Raw genomic sequence first — 18,707 nt, 5'->3', positions numbered from 1 at the left:
ATCTATATTGTCCCCTTCAAAGTAATCCCCATCGACTGCAACACACTTATGCCAGCGCTTGATCCAATCCTCGAAACTTTTTTTATATTCGGTTTTCGGTATGTCCATCAGTGCTTCCTGCGATTTTTCCATTACTTCCTCTCGGCTGCTAAAACGCGTTCCCCGTAATGGTTTTTTAACTCGATTGAACAGAAAGAAGTCACAGGGAGCCAAATCAGGTGAATTCGGTGGCTGTTGGATGGTATTTGTTGCATTTTTCGTCAAAAAATTACGAATAATGATAGCACTGTGCGACGGTGCGTTATCATGGTGCAAAATCCACGAGTTTTCTGCCCACATTTCTGGTCTCTTTCGGCGAATTGCTTCACGCAAACGTCTCATAACGCCCAAATAATAATCTTTGTTTACTGTCTGGCCTTCTGGCAAAAATTCATGATGCACTACACCGTTGTAATCCATGAAAACCGTCAGCATTGCCTTCTTTTTTGACTGAAAACGACGTGGTTTTTTTGGTCTCGGCTCATTTGGTGAACGCCATTCACTTGCCTGATGTCTGGATTGCGTGTCGTACTCATAAACCCACGTCTCGTCTCCAGTAATGATCCTTTTGATGAATGTGGGATCGGATTCAGCCTCGCAAATCATGTCTTTTGCGACGTCAACACGGTCTCTTTTTTGCATGAAATTGAGGTCTTTTGGCACCAACTTTGCTGCTACACGACGGAAACCCAAATCATTAACCACAATGTCTTGGGCGGATCCATAGGCAATGTTCAAGTCCTCCGCTATTTCTCTGATGGTTAATTTGCGGTTATTGACCAACATTTCTTTTACTTTATCAATTTTTTCACCGACTTTCGATGTCGATGGTCTGCCACTGCGTTCATCATCTTCGATTGACTCACGACCACTTCTGAACCCCTCGTGCCACTGGTAAACGACCGTTTTTTTTAGAGAATCGTTGCCGAAACACTTTTCCAACATTTCCAACGTCCGTGCGCCACTAAATCCGTTTTTTACGCAAAATTTAATACAAGTTCGTTGTTGCAAATTTAAATCCATTTCTGAAATTGTAAAAAATCGCCAACACACACAGAGATAGATGTACTCTTGGCTACGTAACTTTTGCAAATGTCAAGTTATGACACTAAGATTTAAAGGGAATATCAACAACAGATGTACCAATTTAACAAAAAAAACAGAACTCAAATCGGAACGATGGGAGCGCCACACGGTGGTTATTCCGGGAACTTTTTGATCAAGGTAGTATATGAGACGAGAATTAATATAAATAACACAAAGGTTATTCAGTTTTCCAGAAAGAGAAAGGCTAAGTTAAATACTACACTAGGAGGGCAAGAACTAGAGCAGGTGGAACATTTTACTTATTTGAAAGTGTTTTGGACCGAAATGGTCTAAGTAGTAGGGACATTAGAAGAATAATTGCATTAGTCAAAGGAGCTTTCACAAGGAGGGAATTAATGACTGGGAAATTGAGGAAGGATTTCAGAAAAGGCTTGATAAAACTTTGATATGGAGCATGTTTATATATGGTGTGGAAACATGGTCATTGAAGCAGGATGATAGAAGTAGATTGGAGGCTTTTCAATTGTGGGTTCGGAGAAGGTGAAGTGGACCAAAAGGAAACCAAATGAAGAGGTGCTGGGCAGGGTGGGAGGGGGAGAGGGGATTGCTAGGAAAAATCATAAGGAGATAGGAAAAATGGATACAGAGCGTATTGATTGGCAGTGGAATGTTGATGACTGTGATTGAGGGGAGAATATTAGGATAATGAGGAAGGGGTAGAGAAAGGTTGGGACAGAAGGAAGGAAGGAGGTGTACGGAAATGAAGAGGGCCTTGCAGAGTATGATTGTTAAGTGGTATTTGGTTGTTGGGAGAAACAAGATATTTACTTGTTATATGTATATACATATTATATATATGTATATATAGAATATTTTTAAATTGGGTGGAAATTTCCCAGGTAATTTTGGACTGCTTCCAGGAAGATGAAGATTTTCTCGACAAAGTTATTACCTTAAAGGATAGCTAAAAATGAGCTCAAAGGATATCAGTTTGACTCCATTGAGGCGGTTCAAGCAGCAACGACAAAGGCTCTCAATAGTATTCCGGAAACCGACTTCCAGCGGGCTTTTGACGAGTGGCAGACGCACCGAACTAAGCATGTATCGATGCAGAAGGAATGTATTTTGAAGATTATTAAGTAATTGTAATGATAACTATAATAAATTTTGATTTTTGGAACCAGTCCTGATAATTATTGCACGGAAACTGCAGGAGTATTAACTGTACAAGGCTAGTATAAACAGTATTTGTAACAATTTTTTTTGGACGTGTGGGTGAAGTGCTGAATTCAGACTGTCGGTCAAGTGTGCGCATGATTGCAGATTGCATTGTAAGTGATTAGGAGCTAGTGCACACCATTATCACTATAAATAAGCATGTATCGATGCAGGAGGAATGTATTTTGAAGATTATTAAGTAATTGTAATGATAACTGCAATAAATTTTGATTTTTGGAACCAGGCTTGATACTTATTGTAGAGACCCTGCATCTTTCTCCAACCCCAAACTTGGTTCTTTCTCCTCAGGCAATCTGAAGGAAAGAGAAATAGGGTAATTTATCCATAAACAAAATCACTGTCTGTCAAGAATTTTTTAATGTTATCTCAGAAGCCCAAAACTATCACAGCCTTTTTAAAAAACATCTCAAACATGATTAAAATTTGGGTGACTCAGTTTTCCTTAATGTACGATTATCATGTCATTAGCATATAAATAAATACTTACCTGCAAGAACTTAATGAAGTTTTTTTTAAATTTTTTACAGTGATTTATGATATTCCAGACACTTTTTGATGCTATACTTTAAAAATTCATTAGTGAATAAAGGAAAATAATATTCATTTAATTCCTGCATAATTTTCATATTTATTTGACTTAGACTAGATTTAGATGCTTCATTTAATTTAATCTTGGAGAAAAAAAATTTGTTAATGAAGAAATAATCAACATTTTGGAAGCTCCATCTCTCAGTACAAAAACCCATAAGTTGACAAAAAATATATTATTATTGGATAATGTTCTATCCATTTTTAAAAATAGAATTACAAAAAGTACAACTAATGCCTTTTGCTAGCATATTAATCACCAACAAAAGCCGAATTATACACGAAACATCCTTCATTAAATATTGGACAAAATTTGACTTAGTTAAAGGAGCCTAGTGAAATTAAGGCTAAACATACAAACAAATAGTGCCACCATTCTGGCATGAATAGGTTCCGAATGGGATAAATACAGCCTAAGTTTTCATGTCCAGGAATACATTTCTTACAGGTAAGTAGGCACACCCTTTGGCATCATTTGTCTAATTTCACCACCAGGGCTTCACCAGGGTTCATCATTAAGGATTCAAAGCTGACTCGCTGGCCTGTGGGATAGGCTTTTCCGAACACAATAGCCCCAGCTACCACTTCCCCAGTGTAAAATGTGCCTGACAGGTCACGCCTCTCCTTCTCATGGCCCAGATTGGCAAGTACAGCATATGTGGCAAGACGTGGGTATGACCTCTCCACTGCAATTATTGCGTCATCTTGGTGTCTGGAGAAAATGTGAAGAAATACTTTGTTAATAAGCCAAGAATTCCAACCAGATACCCCTCATGTGATGACAGAAGGAAAAGCATAATAATAAAATAGTATATATATATATACTATATTATAATATGTAAAACTATTTAGCACATGAGATCCAAAGAGGGAAGATTTATTGGTCTTTCTTGAAGATTATTTTTCTTATATCACAAAGAAATTGGCTGATTAAAGACTGGCTGAGTGGAAAGCTGCATTGTGCCCAGAGTAGGAGTAATGATCAATGATGACAATAGTCACTTTTGATTTTTCGTTTTTTTGTCGTTTTCTTATGTGTACTACTCTGTCTAATAAATATGTGAACTGAGGTCATAAAAACTTTATCTTGCAAAATTTAGTCTACATCGATTTTGTTCCCTTCTAAGCACTCTCCAATCATTGCTACGCACTTATTCCATCTTCTTTTCCGCTATTTGAAGCACCCTAGGAAGTCCTCTGCAGTTTGACTTATTAGTTTTCTCGTCGTTTCTTGCTTTATTGTGTCCACATCTTCCAACTGAAGTCCCTTCATCACATTTTTGCATTTTGGGAAAAGGAAAAAGTCGCAGGGGGCGAGATCTGGCAAATAAGCAGGATGATCAAGGATGGTGATTGAATTTTTTGCCAGAAACTGGCGAACAATCAATGCTGAATGTTCAGGTGCATTGTCATGGTGAAGGATCCATCCATCATGTTCGGTTAAAATAGTGTGCACCGTTGATTTTCCTAAATTCAGTTCATCAGCTATCATTCGGGCAGTTTTTCGATGATCCGTAAGGACAAGGGACTGCACACAATCAATGTTGTCGTCAATATGGGTGGTTGATGGTCATCCCGGCCTTGCATCATCCATGGCATCTTGTCGGCCATGTTTAAAATGAAAAATCCACTTGAAAACGGATGTTTCCTTCAGAGCATTATCACCATAAACAGCTATCAATAATTTGACTTTTACCAAACTTCACCAAAAAACTTGATGCTCATTCGTTGCTCCGTGATTTTGTCAATTTCCATTTTCGATGAACAGTAAAAACAAGGACAACAGAAACTAACATAACTGGCACCATATGCACAGCTTGACGATCTGCCAAGCACAGATGGCTAATAGGCTCTCATGCAACTAGTACCACTAGTGGGCAGGGCTATAGCCTGCGTTGTGGCCACTAGATTGCACCAGTTCGTGCATTTATTACACAGACCATGTATATCTAACAGCTGATAGCACAACAGCAATCTGCAACCTCGCTGTTGGAAGAGTTTAAAATTTTACAGCATAGAAGATTTACCATGTTTGCAGTTTACTATGTTGTGTCAGTTTTACAGTTTCCTAAGGATGAGATCAAGCTATTCCTGTGTGGGATTTGCCAAGGATTACTTGAAATGTTGGAGCTGATAATGCAGAGTACAAAATTGGACTTGAGCCAGCCAATATTTACCAGAAAAAAGACCAACCTCTATAAATATCCTTCAAATTTTATAAGTGTTTATCCATTTAGTCATCCATATGATAACCCATTCAATTTTGAAATCAATGAATGGCAAATGGCTTCAATTGATAGAAAAATGACAGGTCCATTAGCCACAAAATAAATAATGAAGACTTGAATAAAAGAGCTTGAAAACTCTGATAAGAGCCAAAGTTACATCCATAACAGTAAAGTGACGGCATCTCCTGTTCATACTGGTACTCACTGGCTATATAACATTACACTTCTCCATGTCTTGGTTCACAAACTAGTTGGCAAAATGCATAGTCGAAGGAAATCAACAAAAATGAGTTGGGGGAGTTATCGACAAGGCAATTTCTGTATTATTAATGACTTAGGATTATTATTCGTCTTGTTACTAATGATTTCCCTGATTGAAAAAAGTATTACAGATGCCCTATTAACAGTTCTTCACTTATGTCATCTAAGCTTTCATTGCTATCTTACCTGTAGCTACCACAAAACAGTCATTAACGGCATCCACCACAGCACCACTTTCAATTGGAACATTTGCACATGCTTATTTATATATTTTATGCTTGGAGACTTGGATTAGCATTCTCCCAAATTTCAAATTGGAGAAATGGAACCAGATTATGAGCATCCATATCCTTGTGCATGTACAATCTAATAACAAGGTAATACATTATACATAATGACACAATACATTATAAGCGATCCATATGACTTGAAATACTCTGAGAATTATCTGGAATTTCTCACCTTATCGTGAAACCAGGTAGGTAGCGGCCATTCTTCCACACGCCACTCATGTAGATGGAAGGTGCCGTGGCACGAAGGTGTGACATAGTGGAGAGAAGCAAGGGGCCGAGGTTGAGTGCCGATGCGGGAGCGATTGGGAGCCACGGCAACACTCCTGGGCTGGTGAAACCAGCAGGCACCTTGGACTCATGGCTCCGGGCCAAGTGGGGCCACGGCATTGGTCCCAAGTGTCGAACATTCCATGGGAGCTCCTTTCGCTGTCAGCGGAAATTAAGGTGACAGTTGGATTGGACCAAGGAAGCACCACATTAATTGCATGCATGCCCCACTTCATTTAGTCACAAGCAATGAATGCTTGAATCTCACCCACATGTCGTTTGAAACAGTCAATTATGAAATTAAAGTGCCATATTTCCTGTCCCATAAAATGCACCCTGATTATTCAGGTTAGAATTTATGAAATATACTCGTACTTGGATCAGACTGAAAAGATTAAATTATTTTAATGTTAACACTTAATATGAAGAAAACTGATTTTTTACATTTTAAAATTTGCAGCTAAGTGCATATCAACATTAATTCATCAGAGAATCTCAGAGATTCATCATCAATGGGCCAAAATGCCTTTCAGCTGCCTTCTTACCATGCCCTGAAGCAAGTTGAAAAACAATACTGTATGACAATCTTAACTCTTGAGATCCCATGAGGTTATTACTCTTTTAACTTTTTATGTGATGTTTAGTTTGTTATTATTTTGATATTATCAAAATTCATACTAAAGGCAAACATTTTCTATGCCTTTGTGACATACTTATACTGCTTAATGCTGAAAGCCCGCAGACTCCAAGTTTACCTTGAAAAATGCAATGTACGTATGAAATAGCAGAGAGGTGACATTCCTGTAAGCCCAATGCATACAAGTTTCACAACAGCATTGTATGTGAGGATGTTACTACATGCACTACATTGTTTTGTTTATATTTTATATGAAATTTTTTCAGGAAGTACTTTCAACAAAATATTAAAATTCTGTTGATTATTGCTGACACAAAACAGTGATTCGAGGGTAGGCTAAAAAGTAATGCACACATTCTTGTAGAGCGCTAACTTAAACAAATAGCAAGATCGGGCAAAAAGTACATTAAAGTACCATTCTTAAGTTTCAAAATCATATATTTATTTTTCAACATAGTCACCATTAAGGCTAATTCATTTCTCCCAATGTGTAACACGTTTTTTTTCATTCTGCCAGTGAAAAACTCTTCCGACTTTTCTTGAAACCAGGACTTGTGAGCTGCCTTCACCTAATCACCTGAGGTGTAATGATTACCCTTGAGGCGTCTCTTGAGTTGAGGAAAAAAATAAAAATTGCAAGGTGCAAGATCGGGGGAATAAGGAGGGTGTGGAATCAGTTCGAATTTCGGGTTTCGCAGAGTCTCTCCAGTTGTGCGCGCGGTGTGCAGACGAACGTTGCCATGTTGCAAGATTATTGGCGCCAGGTTACCTTTATCACAACAAACTTCTTCCTTGGATATTTCAATATGGTTTGTGATACACTTTTGAGTGATTTATCAGTCATTTTGAATCATATCTTCGAAGAGTTTGAGATGTTTATCGTCTGTGGCAGTGATTGGACGTCTGCTGCATGTTTCTTCAAGAATTATGGCTTTCCCAGGCTCGCAACCATGAAATTTTACTACCCATCCATTTACAGAAGACCTATCAACAGCATCATCACCATTAACAGCCTTTAAATGACAATGAATCTCAGTAGGAGTCACTTTTTCAGCAGTTAAAAATTAGATAACACCACGTTGTTTAACTCACATACACATAGCACTAAAACACGCCTCCATACTTCTGCTTCTCAAAATACACTGGATGAATGCAATGACCTCAAACGTGTGCATGTGCATTGAAGGGGAATGTTACTTCCATGTGCCACCTGGCGCATTTCTGAAGATAATTGATTTGCACTCTACAAGCATGTGTACATTGCTTTTCAGCCTACCCTCGTATTATTGAAATTTGTAATAACGGCAATAATTTTTTAAGCCTAATGTGGGTAAAAAATACTTAATATCAAGTATATTCCTGGAAAATCAGCTCGTGCTTTCAGGTCAAAGTTATTATACTTGTTATACACCCAACTCACAAGACGAAAGCTGATGGTAGAGCACACTTTGGAGTAAAAAAGTGCATCTTATGGGCTGGGAAATACAGCATAATATTCAGTTTTTCACTTAATGATTGATGAATCATGATTTTCATTACAATCAGTTATGTTTACCTCATTTTTAAAATAAAACTTCTACCTGAAATTATATAAAACTTGTAGCAATTAAACATCATCAAGTAGAACACTGCATGTGGATTTCTCCTCATTATGGAACATTTTCACCACAATGGACTAAATACTATAATGTATTAACTACTTTATTATGTGAATATAACTTCTTTGCCTGAAGATGCTGCACTGCAGTGAACCTAGGTCGCATTACAGCTTATTTTAATGTGGAGTTACAACAAATTCTGAATAATTTTTGGTTTTAACATTATTCAGAATTAAGTGTACATTGTTTTTTACATTTGTTTCATGCATGTGTGTGCACACGAATTTATCTGGGCCCATTATCAATTACCTCTTCATCTGACTCATGCAGGTCCTCCATTCCAATCTCATCTCCATAGAGGATGCAGGGCGAGCCTGGGAGCATCATCTGCAGGATGAGTGCCCCCAGGCTGCCATTGTGTGAAGAGGGCAGCTGGGAGGCCACCCTCTGACCCCCGGGGACGCTCGTGCTTCCTCCCATGCTCCACATGACCCATGGCTGATGGCTCTCCTTCACAATAGGGTCATCGCTGGCGCCTGTGTGCAGGAGTGTCTTGGGCGGGGCTGAGAGGAAGGCGCCTCCTGCCCCCAGAACCCTCTGCACCTTGGAAACAAGGCCTTCTGGGTCTGTCATGTTGAGGGTCACGTGCACCAGGTCAAACACATCCTCTAGGTGCATCCCTGACCTCTCAATCTGCCCAATAGTGGACACAGCCGCCTCTTCACTACAGACAAGTATTCGGTATTTGTCTGGCGTGACCAGGTGCTCATCCAAAGCACTATCCACGCTGGATGGCTTGAAAGCTGTGACAAAAGACATTCCACAAGACTTGATTTAATTAAAATTAGAATCTCCAGCTCAAATTTTGTCTTTCTTTCCTGTATAATAAAGGAACAGTCATGGGTTGGTTGGTTCATTTGAGTGACTATGCCAGGCTGCTTACCAATATAAATCACTGAATTTTAAGAATGTAGAGGTGAAATAGTGAAACACTCAAAAGGCAAAATATTAATGATTGACAAATAATTACTTTTGATAAATGATTTTTTATGCATTCGTGCATGAAAATGTGCAGATTCAAAAGCTCAATTCACACTTACATGGCACATTCCATGATATCCATCACTTATACAATTACCCAGAGTAAACAGGCAATCAAACAAGTTAACCTGAGCAATCTAAAATTTCCACTTTAAAAGGGAGGAAAGAAGACATCTGATTGTTAGGAAAATGACCAAAAAAATGTGAGTTACTCACTGTTGATCACACTCCTCCACTTAATCAGACTTGGCAAGAGCAGTGGGTCATCTGCCAACCCTTCCAGGCCCTTGAGATAAAATCCATCCACTCCTAAGTTCATCCAATGGAGGAGTGCATCAGTGACGACTTGCTGCCCTGTTATTGGCCAGCTGAGAATGCCCTTATGGTCACTGGACATTGCATGCAAGGAGGAGAAGTTGCCACCCTTCTCAGAGAGCTGAGGGATGAGTGGATAGATTGGAAGGTCGAGGAGGAGGGAGATATTTGCCCTGTGGAGGGATCGAGATAGGTACGCAAAGTCCGAGCTCCCTCCTAGTGCTGGCTCGATTTCTGTCAGACTTGCGACCTGCATGTGATCCTCTGGATAGTGACCACTTGTCCGCAAGACAGCATTCAGGTACAGCACCTGCACACCAATTGATTGGATGTAATTGACACGAGATGTTAGCCCTGCGAGGTCACCAACACCATCTTTACTTTCACGGCTGATACCCCAACCTGCACCCACACCCCCGTGGCCACTGTCACGAAAAGATGCCGGGAAAACCTGCAATGACATGGGGATGTCAGATATGTTTAATGATAAAAAGGAATGAAGTAGATCATGAATGAGAATAATTTCTCATGCTATCCGTAGAATTAAATCTTTAAAAGAATGTCTTCACTTATGGTGAATCCAGAGAAAAAAAACAAACATTTTCCACCAAAAGATTACAATGGGAAAACTTTTACCAATATTCCCTTTTCATGTAATACCTATAACCAAATAAAAAAATTACTACTGTAAAATCATAACAGTTGCCTGTGACTTATGCTACATTTAAAATGGTGATAGTGGTGACTTTTTGCAACTCTATTACTGCCCTGGCAAATATTGCTGAAATATTGGCATCAACATTTTTTCTTAAATATTCCAACTATCTTATCCAAACAATTATTTCCTCATGCCAGGTATAATTTCTGTTCACAAAAGTTTTTAACAAAGTAGTATATTTAATGGCACCTGGGATCCTTTTTTAAAAAAATAAGTCAGTACTACCCAGCCAACTTTCACAATATCATTTACTTAAACAATGGCATTGGTTCGAAAACTTTTGAAATCACCTCGCTACTTGTTCTCTACCATTTTCCACATTATTACTCAGCGGCTAAACCTCTTTAATTGTTTCTGTATCAGACATTTTGAGAAATGATATCATCCATCAGTAATTGAAGTCTCCAATGCCTAAGCCAATTCCTGCATTTTAAATGTTAAGCACAGGGAAAATAATCCCTTATAAAGTGTTTAACTGAACCATTTAGTATGTTTAAAAAAATGAGATGCTCATATCTTTAGACATATGGAAAGGAATTCATTAGACATTAGCTTCCCAAAATAGGTCAAAAACAACCAACGCACACAGATAAACACAGTCTTTTTGGTAATTTAATGGACACAAAAGTAAAGGTAAACAAAATTTATGAAAAATAAAACTAAGTTGGGTCAAATAAGAGCAGGATTCAATGACACAAGCTGGAATAATGCTCACCTCATAGATTACTGTCCCCTGCCACCATTCATTCTGTGGTTTGCAGTCCCTTGGCATGGTGACTGTCATGGCCACTATAACACAGAACACCCCGACCAACATGGACATGGCCCCCCAGAAGCATGTCTTCCGTATAAACTGCCAGTTCCAGTTAATGAAGAACATGTCATCGCTTGACCTCGGCAAAGTAAGTGGTATCCCCAATGGTTTCTTCACTCCATTCTCCTGGAGGTGACCAATTGAAATAAAGACAAAAGATGAAGAATCAGAAAAATTTTGAATGATAAATGCCCATATCCCTTTAGTGTGTTACATACAACATGTTTTCTACACTAAGTATTTCATTACATAAAGCACACTACATTTTGCAAGCACTTCAGTGATGGGGAAAAGAACATGTTGAAGATCCTAAACTTACAATTCAGCGGCTTACCAAATTAACTGTGTGTCATGGAATGTTACACTTAATCAGAGTATAAATCAATTTTATACACGAGGACTGTCCAAAAGGTATCCAGCCATGCAATATTGCGAGAAAAATAGCCTACTTGAAACAATGAGGAGGTCTTAGTCCCCTTCAAAGTACTACCCTTGGAACCTCACACACTTATCCCAGCATTTCTTCCACTTTTCAAAACAATCTGCATGAAGTCCTTTTATTGGAATGGTAATCAGCTCCCTTGTCGCATTCTCTTTTATCTCATTAACATCAAGAAAATCATGCTGCAGTTGCAGGGGATTTGCTAAAAGCAGCAAACGATGGTTTTCTAAAAAAGGTCATTACTGAAGATGAGGCATCTATCGCTATGACCCTGAAACAAAAGCCCAGTCTTCCCAACAGTCGGTTGATGAGACAAAGGAGAATGCCACGAGGCAGCTGATGACCATTCTGAAGAAGGACTTTGCCGATTGTTTTGAAAAGTGGAAGAGATGCTGGGATAAGTGGGTGAGGTCCAAAGGAGAGAATATTGAAGGGGATTAAAATCTCCTCATTGTTCTAAGTGGCCTATTTTTCTGAAAATATTGCATGGCTAGATCCTTTCCAAACAGACCTCATTTATTCCATAATTATTAATTACAAGAAATTAGCAAGAGAAATGAGTAATCTCTTGAAAATAATGAGCTGGATGATAGCACCGTTAGTGCCTATTATAAAATATGGTTTATAACCTTTTTTGAAATACATATGGCATTGGCTTTTAGTGAATCTGCTACTCTAAATAAACAATTTCACATACATTGTCTATTATATTAGTTTCCATTACATATATACACAGAGGTTATTGTGAATACATAGGTCAAACTTCAGGCTTGCAAAGCAACACTACTTTTATTGGCAGCAATGCATTTAGGAATGGGAACAAAACCAAACTTAATTTGTAATACAGGAGGGTTGTTCATGTTGGAAGCACAACTTTTAATAAAAAATTAATTTTATTTAAAAAAACAACAATGCGCTAACATAACTTCATCTATTAAGTGTAACATTTAAACTTGCACAGGTGATAAAATAGCATTAGCTGATAGTCAACTATGTTAATTCAAGCAAGATAAATTAATTCGATTGGGAGTTTTTACAGCTATTATTTTCTCACTATCATTTTTTTGGGGTATCCTGCTGTTTTTTTTAAGCATTTTTGATGACTCTAATGCTTCAAGCAGGTGCTGTTAGGTCAGACAGCTTCTGATGATGCTCTCAGCAGGAAGGACAAAATGTTGAGCCATAAAAACAAACAATATGCATCAGAATACCCTGAAAAAATTATTTAGAGAAGAAAAAAATAGTATTCTTTTGCCACTAACAATCACTACAGGCATAAAATCACATAGACACTGACATTCACATTTTTTAAATTAACTAAAATTTGACCTAAAAACATTCCACATCTATCATGCCAAGAAGCTCAAGAAGTCACGTGCCCATCCATCTATACCTGGCAGTTAAATGTTGCGATATCATTTGTTTTACTGAGATGTTGGTAGTGATGTTGGTGGTGTGAATTGAGGAGTTGAACACAAGCATTAGGCTCTTGGGCCGAACTGCTTGATGAAGATGAATGTACACTTTTCACACTCTCAGTACTATTGATGTACACTTGCTGGTCATCTGTAAAATTACAAAATGCATAACCTGAAACTGAAAGAATGGCATTGAACTGCAGCTATTACATTCAACTCTTAGGGGTTAACGGATGACTCTATAATTACAATTCTTGCTTTGCCAGATAGTTTTGTGACAGAGGTAAATGGTACATTTCAACGAATACATCTGAACCTAAATTTAAGTTTGCCATATCTCATCAGTATTATTCAGCAACCATAAGGCTTGAAATTTATGAACAGGAGGAAATGTCCAAGAGTTGAATTTAACGATGCTATTTAGATGGAATAGCATATTTTTTCAAAATTCAAAAGATTGACGAAAAACTATTTCATACTATGAAGATACTCGCAGGACGATCTTGAGGATGTATTTTCCAAAAAGAAAACATTGCCTGAAATAAAAAGAATGTTTTGGTCACAACGTACTGGATAGAAATAATGGAAACCTTTTCGGATCATTCCAAATCACCACCATCACATAGATGGAACAACTGAATCAGGTTATGAAAGAGTAATGAGCATTAGGTTTCAATACCTGAATGAAAAAACACAGATGAAAATGGTATAATCTTTCATACATAAGGAAGAGTCTTCTTGAGTAAATAATTTTGTACACTCACTATTTTAGAGTAAACAAATTTAGCATCGATTGGAAGAATTTAATTGTAGGCAGATTGTGCACACCCTGAGCCCATTTCTCTCGGGCTTATCTCGAGTAATCCATTCATGCAAATTCTCAATTTCACACTGGACACCACAGTGTCGAATGTATGTAAGTAAACCACATACCAAAACATATACTCTAAAAGCTATATTTAAACATGTAAATATTAAGATATACATATTTATTATTCTTTAATTTTAGAAAACTCCCCATTCAATCTGTATATACGAGGGTCATCCAGAAAGTAGTACCCGTTCGTGAAATAAAGACACAAAAGTAAATATTAACAAACATAAAAAATTTTATTTGAAAGAGGATACTTTAAACTACTTCTCAACATAATCTCCAAGCAAATTAAGGCATTTGTCATAACGTGTGACAAGTTTCTGTATTCCTGCTGCATAGTCCTTCGCCGCCAGCTCATTGAGATACGCGAGGGACCCATCTTGCACAAATTTTTGCATAATGCAGATGGTGTTTAACAATTTCATGAACAATTGTTCGAGAAACATTGGGAAAATGCTCACAGATGTCATCAATTGTGACGCGCCGATCGTTCCTCACGAATTCGTCAACTGAGCTCACCAGTTGGTCTGTAATGACAGACGGTCTCCCCGAACGCTCATCGTCGTGTGTGTTCCCCCTCCCCATGTTGAAGTTGCGACACCACCGCCGAACAGACGACTCGTCCATTACATTGTCTCCATACACCTCCTTTAATTGGCGATGAATATCACATGGGCGAACGTTTCTTGCATTGAGGAATTTAATCACTGCCCTCACTTCACAACTGGCGGCGTTCTCAATTTTTTTAAACATTGTAAACAATCACAGAAACAACACAGGCAATGCTAGCGTCACGCAACTTGGCTCAGAGAAGGCAGACAAGCCACTGAAGCTATCTGACCTCGTCCAGCGGCTACTCGCGTCGTCAGCACTTCATGCGGCACGAACGGGTACTACTTTCCGGATGACCCTCGTAATATACAATAATATGTGTACGTAACTTACAATTACCCTTGACAAGTATCCCTGGAGTGAAACTAATCATATAGGCAGATAATACAAACATCCCAACATACCTTCAAATTCATCAGATAACCTAGTGATACAGTCAAGAATGGTGTCTGATCACATGAACTGATGGTGCAGCGATAATCTCACTAACATCAATTTACAAAAAAAACTAAAGTGATACACTTTTCCCACCAAAAGGTTGATTTAAGTATATTACTTATTGCAAATGGTAAATCCATAAGCCTCCGCAATAAAATTCTTAGGTTTCAGATAAAGGTCAAATATCTCTTGGGAAGAACATACTTATTATATCTCTTAGTAACAAACTGAGCTCCATATACTCTCTTCTACTACTATGAGTACTTTGACACATAACTATCAAAACAGTGCTACTGGATATTTATTAGGGTGAATTCTATTCATGTGATTTAGAGTACTCCTTTCTGAGGACATTCTTACTTATCACAGAATATGCTTAATCCATAAAAAAGTAAAGTAAGGATTGTCACAGGGAAACCATATTATTCCCCATCCCTGCTAATAACTACCAATGTTGAAATAAATATGACATTCTTCACCCTAACAGTGGCATGCATGCCATTACACGGAAGGTGGACCCAAGGAAATAAGCATACAATTATTTAATAATGTACCTCAGTAATTGAAATAAATTGAAAGTGAGTTTTTAAGTGAAACTTGGAGAATACCTACCAAATGAGATGTTATATTCTGTGAAAGAATATTTAAAAACTAAATGGAGTGACCTGCTACGAATTTTTACATATTTCTATGTAGCTGGTGATTTCTAACATTTGCAATGTGTAATGAACATTGAGCTATTGTGATATTATATCCGGATTGCCCCAGAAGAATGCATAATAATAATAATACACCACAAATAGTCAAATATCTCAGAGCGCAGATTTAAATAATAATACATGCTCTGCTTCAGATTATTTCCTGATTTAACCCTTCTGGATAGTTCATGTATTAAAATGTAGGGGCCCACCTTGCCATACTTAAATTGGCAAAACATGTTAGGTGTGTGTATTCGATGTTTTCTGGCTTAACTTATTGGAAGTTCATATTAATGGAGTGAAGAACAAAATGTAATCATTTCAGCTGTTCTTTATTTTGGTACTGCTAGTTTCAACACTTAGGACTACCCAATGATGACACTTAAGCGTTGAAACCAGTAGTACCAAAATTCAAAGAATGGTGGAAAAATTCATTGTGTTCTTCATCCCATATTAGGTGTATGGCAAACTGTGACGGGCTTGCATGCATGCATGTCATACCATGTGTTGGCAATAAAAATGACCCCTTGTGCAAATCAAGAGTGTATTATTATATATTCAAGCTATTTACCAATAAGCAATTAGAAAACCGAGAAAATTGAAAGAGCAACTAAGAAAATCAGTGAATGTCATTTATGAAAATATTATGTTGACAGAAAAATCAGGGGGAAATGTATATGATTGAATGCAATGTGTGTGGGCTATGTACAGGTCTCACTATACTGTGACAGCGTTTTCTCTTGTGGCTATTGAGAATGGGAGTGTTATTCATTTAGTACATGAATCACTATTGCTTTACCTGAGTGGCAGTGGAAAAAAGGATTTTTATTTTCTTAGTGATATAAAGTGATACAAAAAACTCCAATGCAGAGCATATCCCAAATTCTTTGTCCATGCGTAAGTAAACGACCTCAGCTCTACAGAACCAAACTGAAGAAATAATAATGAAAAAAAATAAGCGGTGGAAATGTAACTCAAATTATTGATAACTAATTAATGAAAAAGAATGATTGATAATAAACTAAGGATTAAGAAAGAGTGGGGGTTACTGGGCCCAAGAGTTAAGAAATTTAATTTGTTTAGCAGTGAAAATGATGCCCACATCACCAGCAGAGGCTTGGTAAGACACTTGGTGAGTGAAAGTGGGCCACTCAACATCCAACCAAAATTCAGCTTAAAAACTACGGGTTGTCCAAAACTCAGAACAAAATCTCAATGGTTAATGAGAAAGTCTTCTAAAACAGTCCCAAGTACAGTGAAATGTGTTCCAAAGCGCCTAAGTTAGTGTTTACAGTTTTACCTGCCTGGGCTCAGAAAGAGCAACCCTCAGGACTTAGTAAACTGATCTGTAATCATGACAAACAAGGCCTTTATGAATACATCACCTGGAAAAACTTCACTAACTACAACTATGTACATTATGTAGTATTAATTAAAACTAACTAGGTGTTCATTAAATTATTTTTTCAAGGATTGTCACAATACAATGCTCTTACCATCCACACCCTGGAGGCAGCTTTCGTTAACTGGACCGATGTCACTTTCAACAGTGGCAGCGGGCCCTATATACCCAGATCCTGGAGTACCATTCAGAGCAGTGGAAACCAGGGTCATTTCCAGATCAAGATCTCCTGTTTTTATTGGGTCATCATACACCATACCGGGAAATAGACCTTCACCTGGAAGAAGGAAAATCAATGAAAATAGAGGTTGTTCAAGTAACCAACGGTTCCAGGGGCAGACATTTCCTTGAAATATGATTGTATCGTAATTGTAAATACAAGATTTGAAGTTTTCGTGCTAAACTGAGGAAATAAAAGTTAAGCCAGACTAGGGACAACGAAGTAAAACAGTCCCAAGTTGTGATTGCTGACCTGTTGCACCAACAGGAGGCGAAGGAGTAAGCAGAGGGCATGTGGAGGCTGCTTCTTCTTCATCAGGCATGAATTCACTAGATGACGGGGATTTTGCAATGCTTTGCAGTCCTCCTACGCTTATTTCATCGACACCAGGAGAAAAACAGACCTCAGGAACAGAGGTTAGGGGCAATATTGATGGGTCCGTGATACTCATTTTGATGAACTACGAAGATATCCTTAAAATTGTCTTCCCACGATGAAAATGTCGGCAAGATTGCAATTCAAATGCTTGGGTTATGATGGTTTCCAACTTTGGAGTGACATCTCTTTGAACGTTTGAGTTGATGCATAAAATATTAGCACACGTTAAGTAGAGAACCGTATCCTGTAGACGAACACGTTAACGTCTTTGTGCTTTGTGGCAGTCAGGTACGTTAAAGATTTGCTCTTATCTAAAGATTCCCACTTTAATAACAGGTTTTAAAACTCACTTCATCCAATGGTTAATTTTCTAAATAAAACACCAGTTTCAAACATTAAAATCTCTTAATGGAACGTACCGGAGTAAAAATACAATGCGACTGGTAATTTATAAATAATAATAAAAATAGAAAGGAGCAATAATAGCAATATAAAATCAATTACAATTTTCAGCAGGTAGTAGATACGTGAACGGGAATTTTTGGTACGAAATTAGCGCTCCTGAAGAATGAAGTTACCAAACTGAACAACGAACTCATTCACAATACGAAACAGAGGCACTGCGAGCTTCCTCGTTGATTACTGGCAATATTTCCAAGAGGCTTGAACGAAGTGAGATTTTTATTGCTTCCAATCGTTGTCATTGACCTTATTTAGCCGAGAAGGCAGAGGTTAACTCCTTGCATGCACCAGCAACATAGAGCGATGAAAAAATAATTATTTTTAGGGACTCCCGTGAGGTCTGCTATAGAAGGATACGGGAGATGAACAACGAAATCGCAGTACTGAGCGGGTGATTTAAAACATTGCTCGAATAACAGAAAAAAGGAGATACATATCTTTTAACGGTTAGAATCGACATTTGAAATAAAATATTAATTTTTTTTGGATAAAGGGCTTAAGCTAAAAGTATCTAAAACAGTAACACAGTTTCAAATATTTTATCCCAGTTTTTAATAAGTTCAGTGGAAACTCGCATAACGACCCTAATGCATACCAGAAGCTTCCTCTTATCACGAAAACCTCATTAAGCGAGACATATTTCCACATAAGGCTGTATGAAATACAATTATATGTTCC

General features: G+C 37.9%; 1 protein-coding gene across 1 annotated transcript; it reads right to left on the bottom strand.

The window, feature by feature from the left end:
• Window positions 1-2,949: 2,949 nt before the first annotated feature.
• Window positions 2,950-18,368, bottom strand: LOC139699820 (maltase 2-like). The gene is made up of 8 exons (XM_071598249.1): window positions 17,442-18,368; window positions 17,064-17,246; window positions 12,921-13,093; window positions 10,987-11,211; window positions 9,455-10,004; window positions 8,507-9,000; window positions 5,865-6,121; window positions 2,950-3,625 (listed from the first exon to the last, which is right to left on the bottom strand). Exons 1-8 carry the CDS (start codon window positions 17,638-17,640, stop codon window positions 3,385-3,387), a joined length of 2,322 nt encoding a protein of 773 aa, XP_071454350.1. The 5' UTR covers window positions 17,641-18,368; the 3' UTR covers window positions 2,950-3,384.
• Between the last annotated feature and the right edge of the window lie 339 nt (window positions 18,369-18,707).

The sequence above is a fragment of the Hetaerina americana genome, unplaced genomic scaffold (assembly GCF_022747635.1).
Source record: "Hetaerina americana unplaced genomic scaffold, ioHetAmer1.1.p SCAF_10, whole genome shotgun sequence".
Lineage (NCBI taxonomy): Eukaryota > Metazoa > Arthropoda > Insecta > Odonata > Calopterygidae > Hetaerina > Hetaerina americana.
The sequence above is the reverse complement of the archived record's forward strand: the minus strand, read 5'-3'. Positions and strand labels throughout refer to the sequence as shown.

What these genes read in the sequence shown, in the direction of transcription:
- LOC139699820 (XM_071598249.1), bottom strand. Translation starts at nt 17,640, where the DNA reads ATGAGTATCACGGACCCATCAATATTGCCCCTAACCTCTGTTCCTGAG. An exon ending in CTGCCTCCAGGGTGTGGATG is followed by an intron (nt 13,094 to 17,063) that starts GTAAGAGCATTG and finishes GTAATTTTACAG; the next exon opens with ATGACCAGCAAGTGTACATC. An exon ending in CTACCTGGTTTCACGATAAG is followed by an intron (nt 3,626 to 5,864) that starts GTGAGAAATTCC and finishes CATTTTCTCCAG; the next exon opens with ACACCAAGATGACGCAATAA.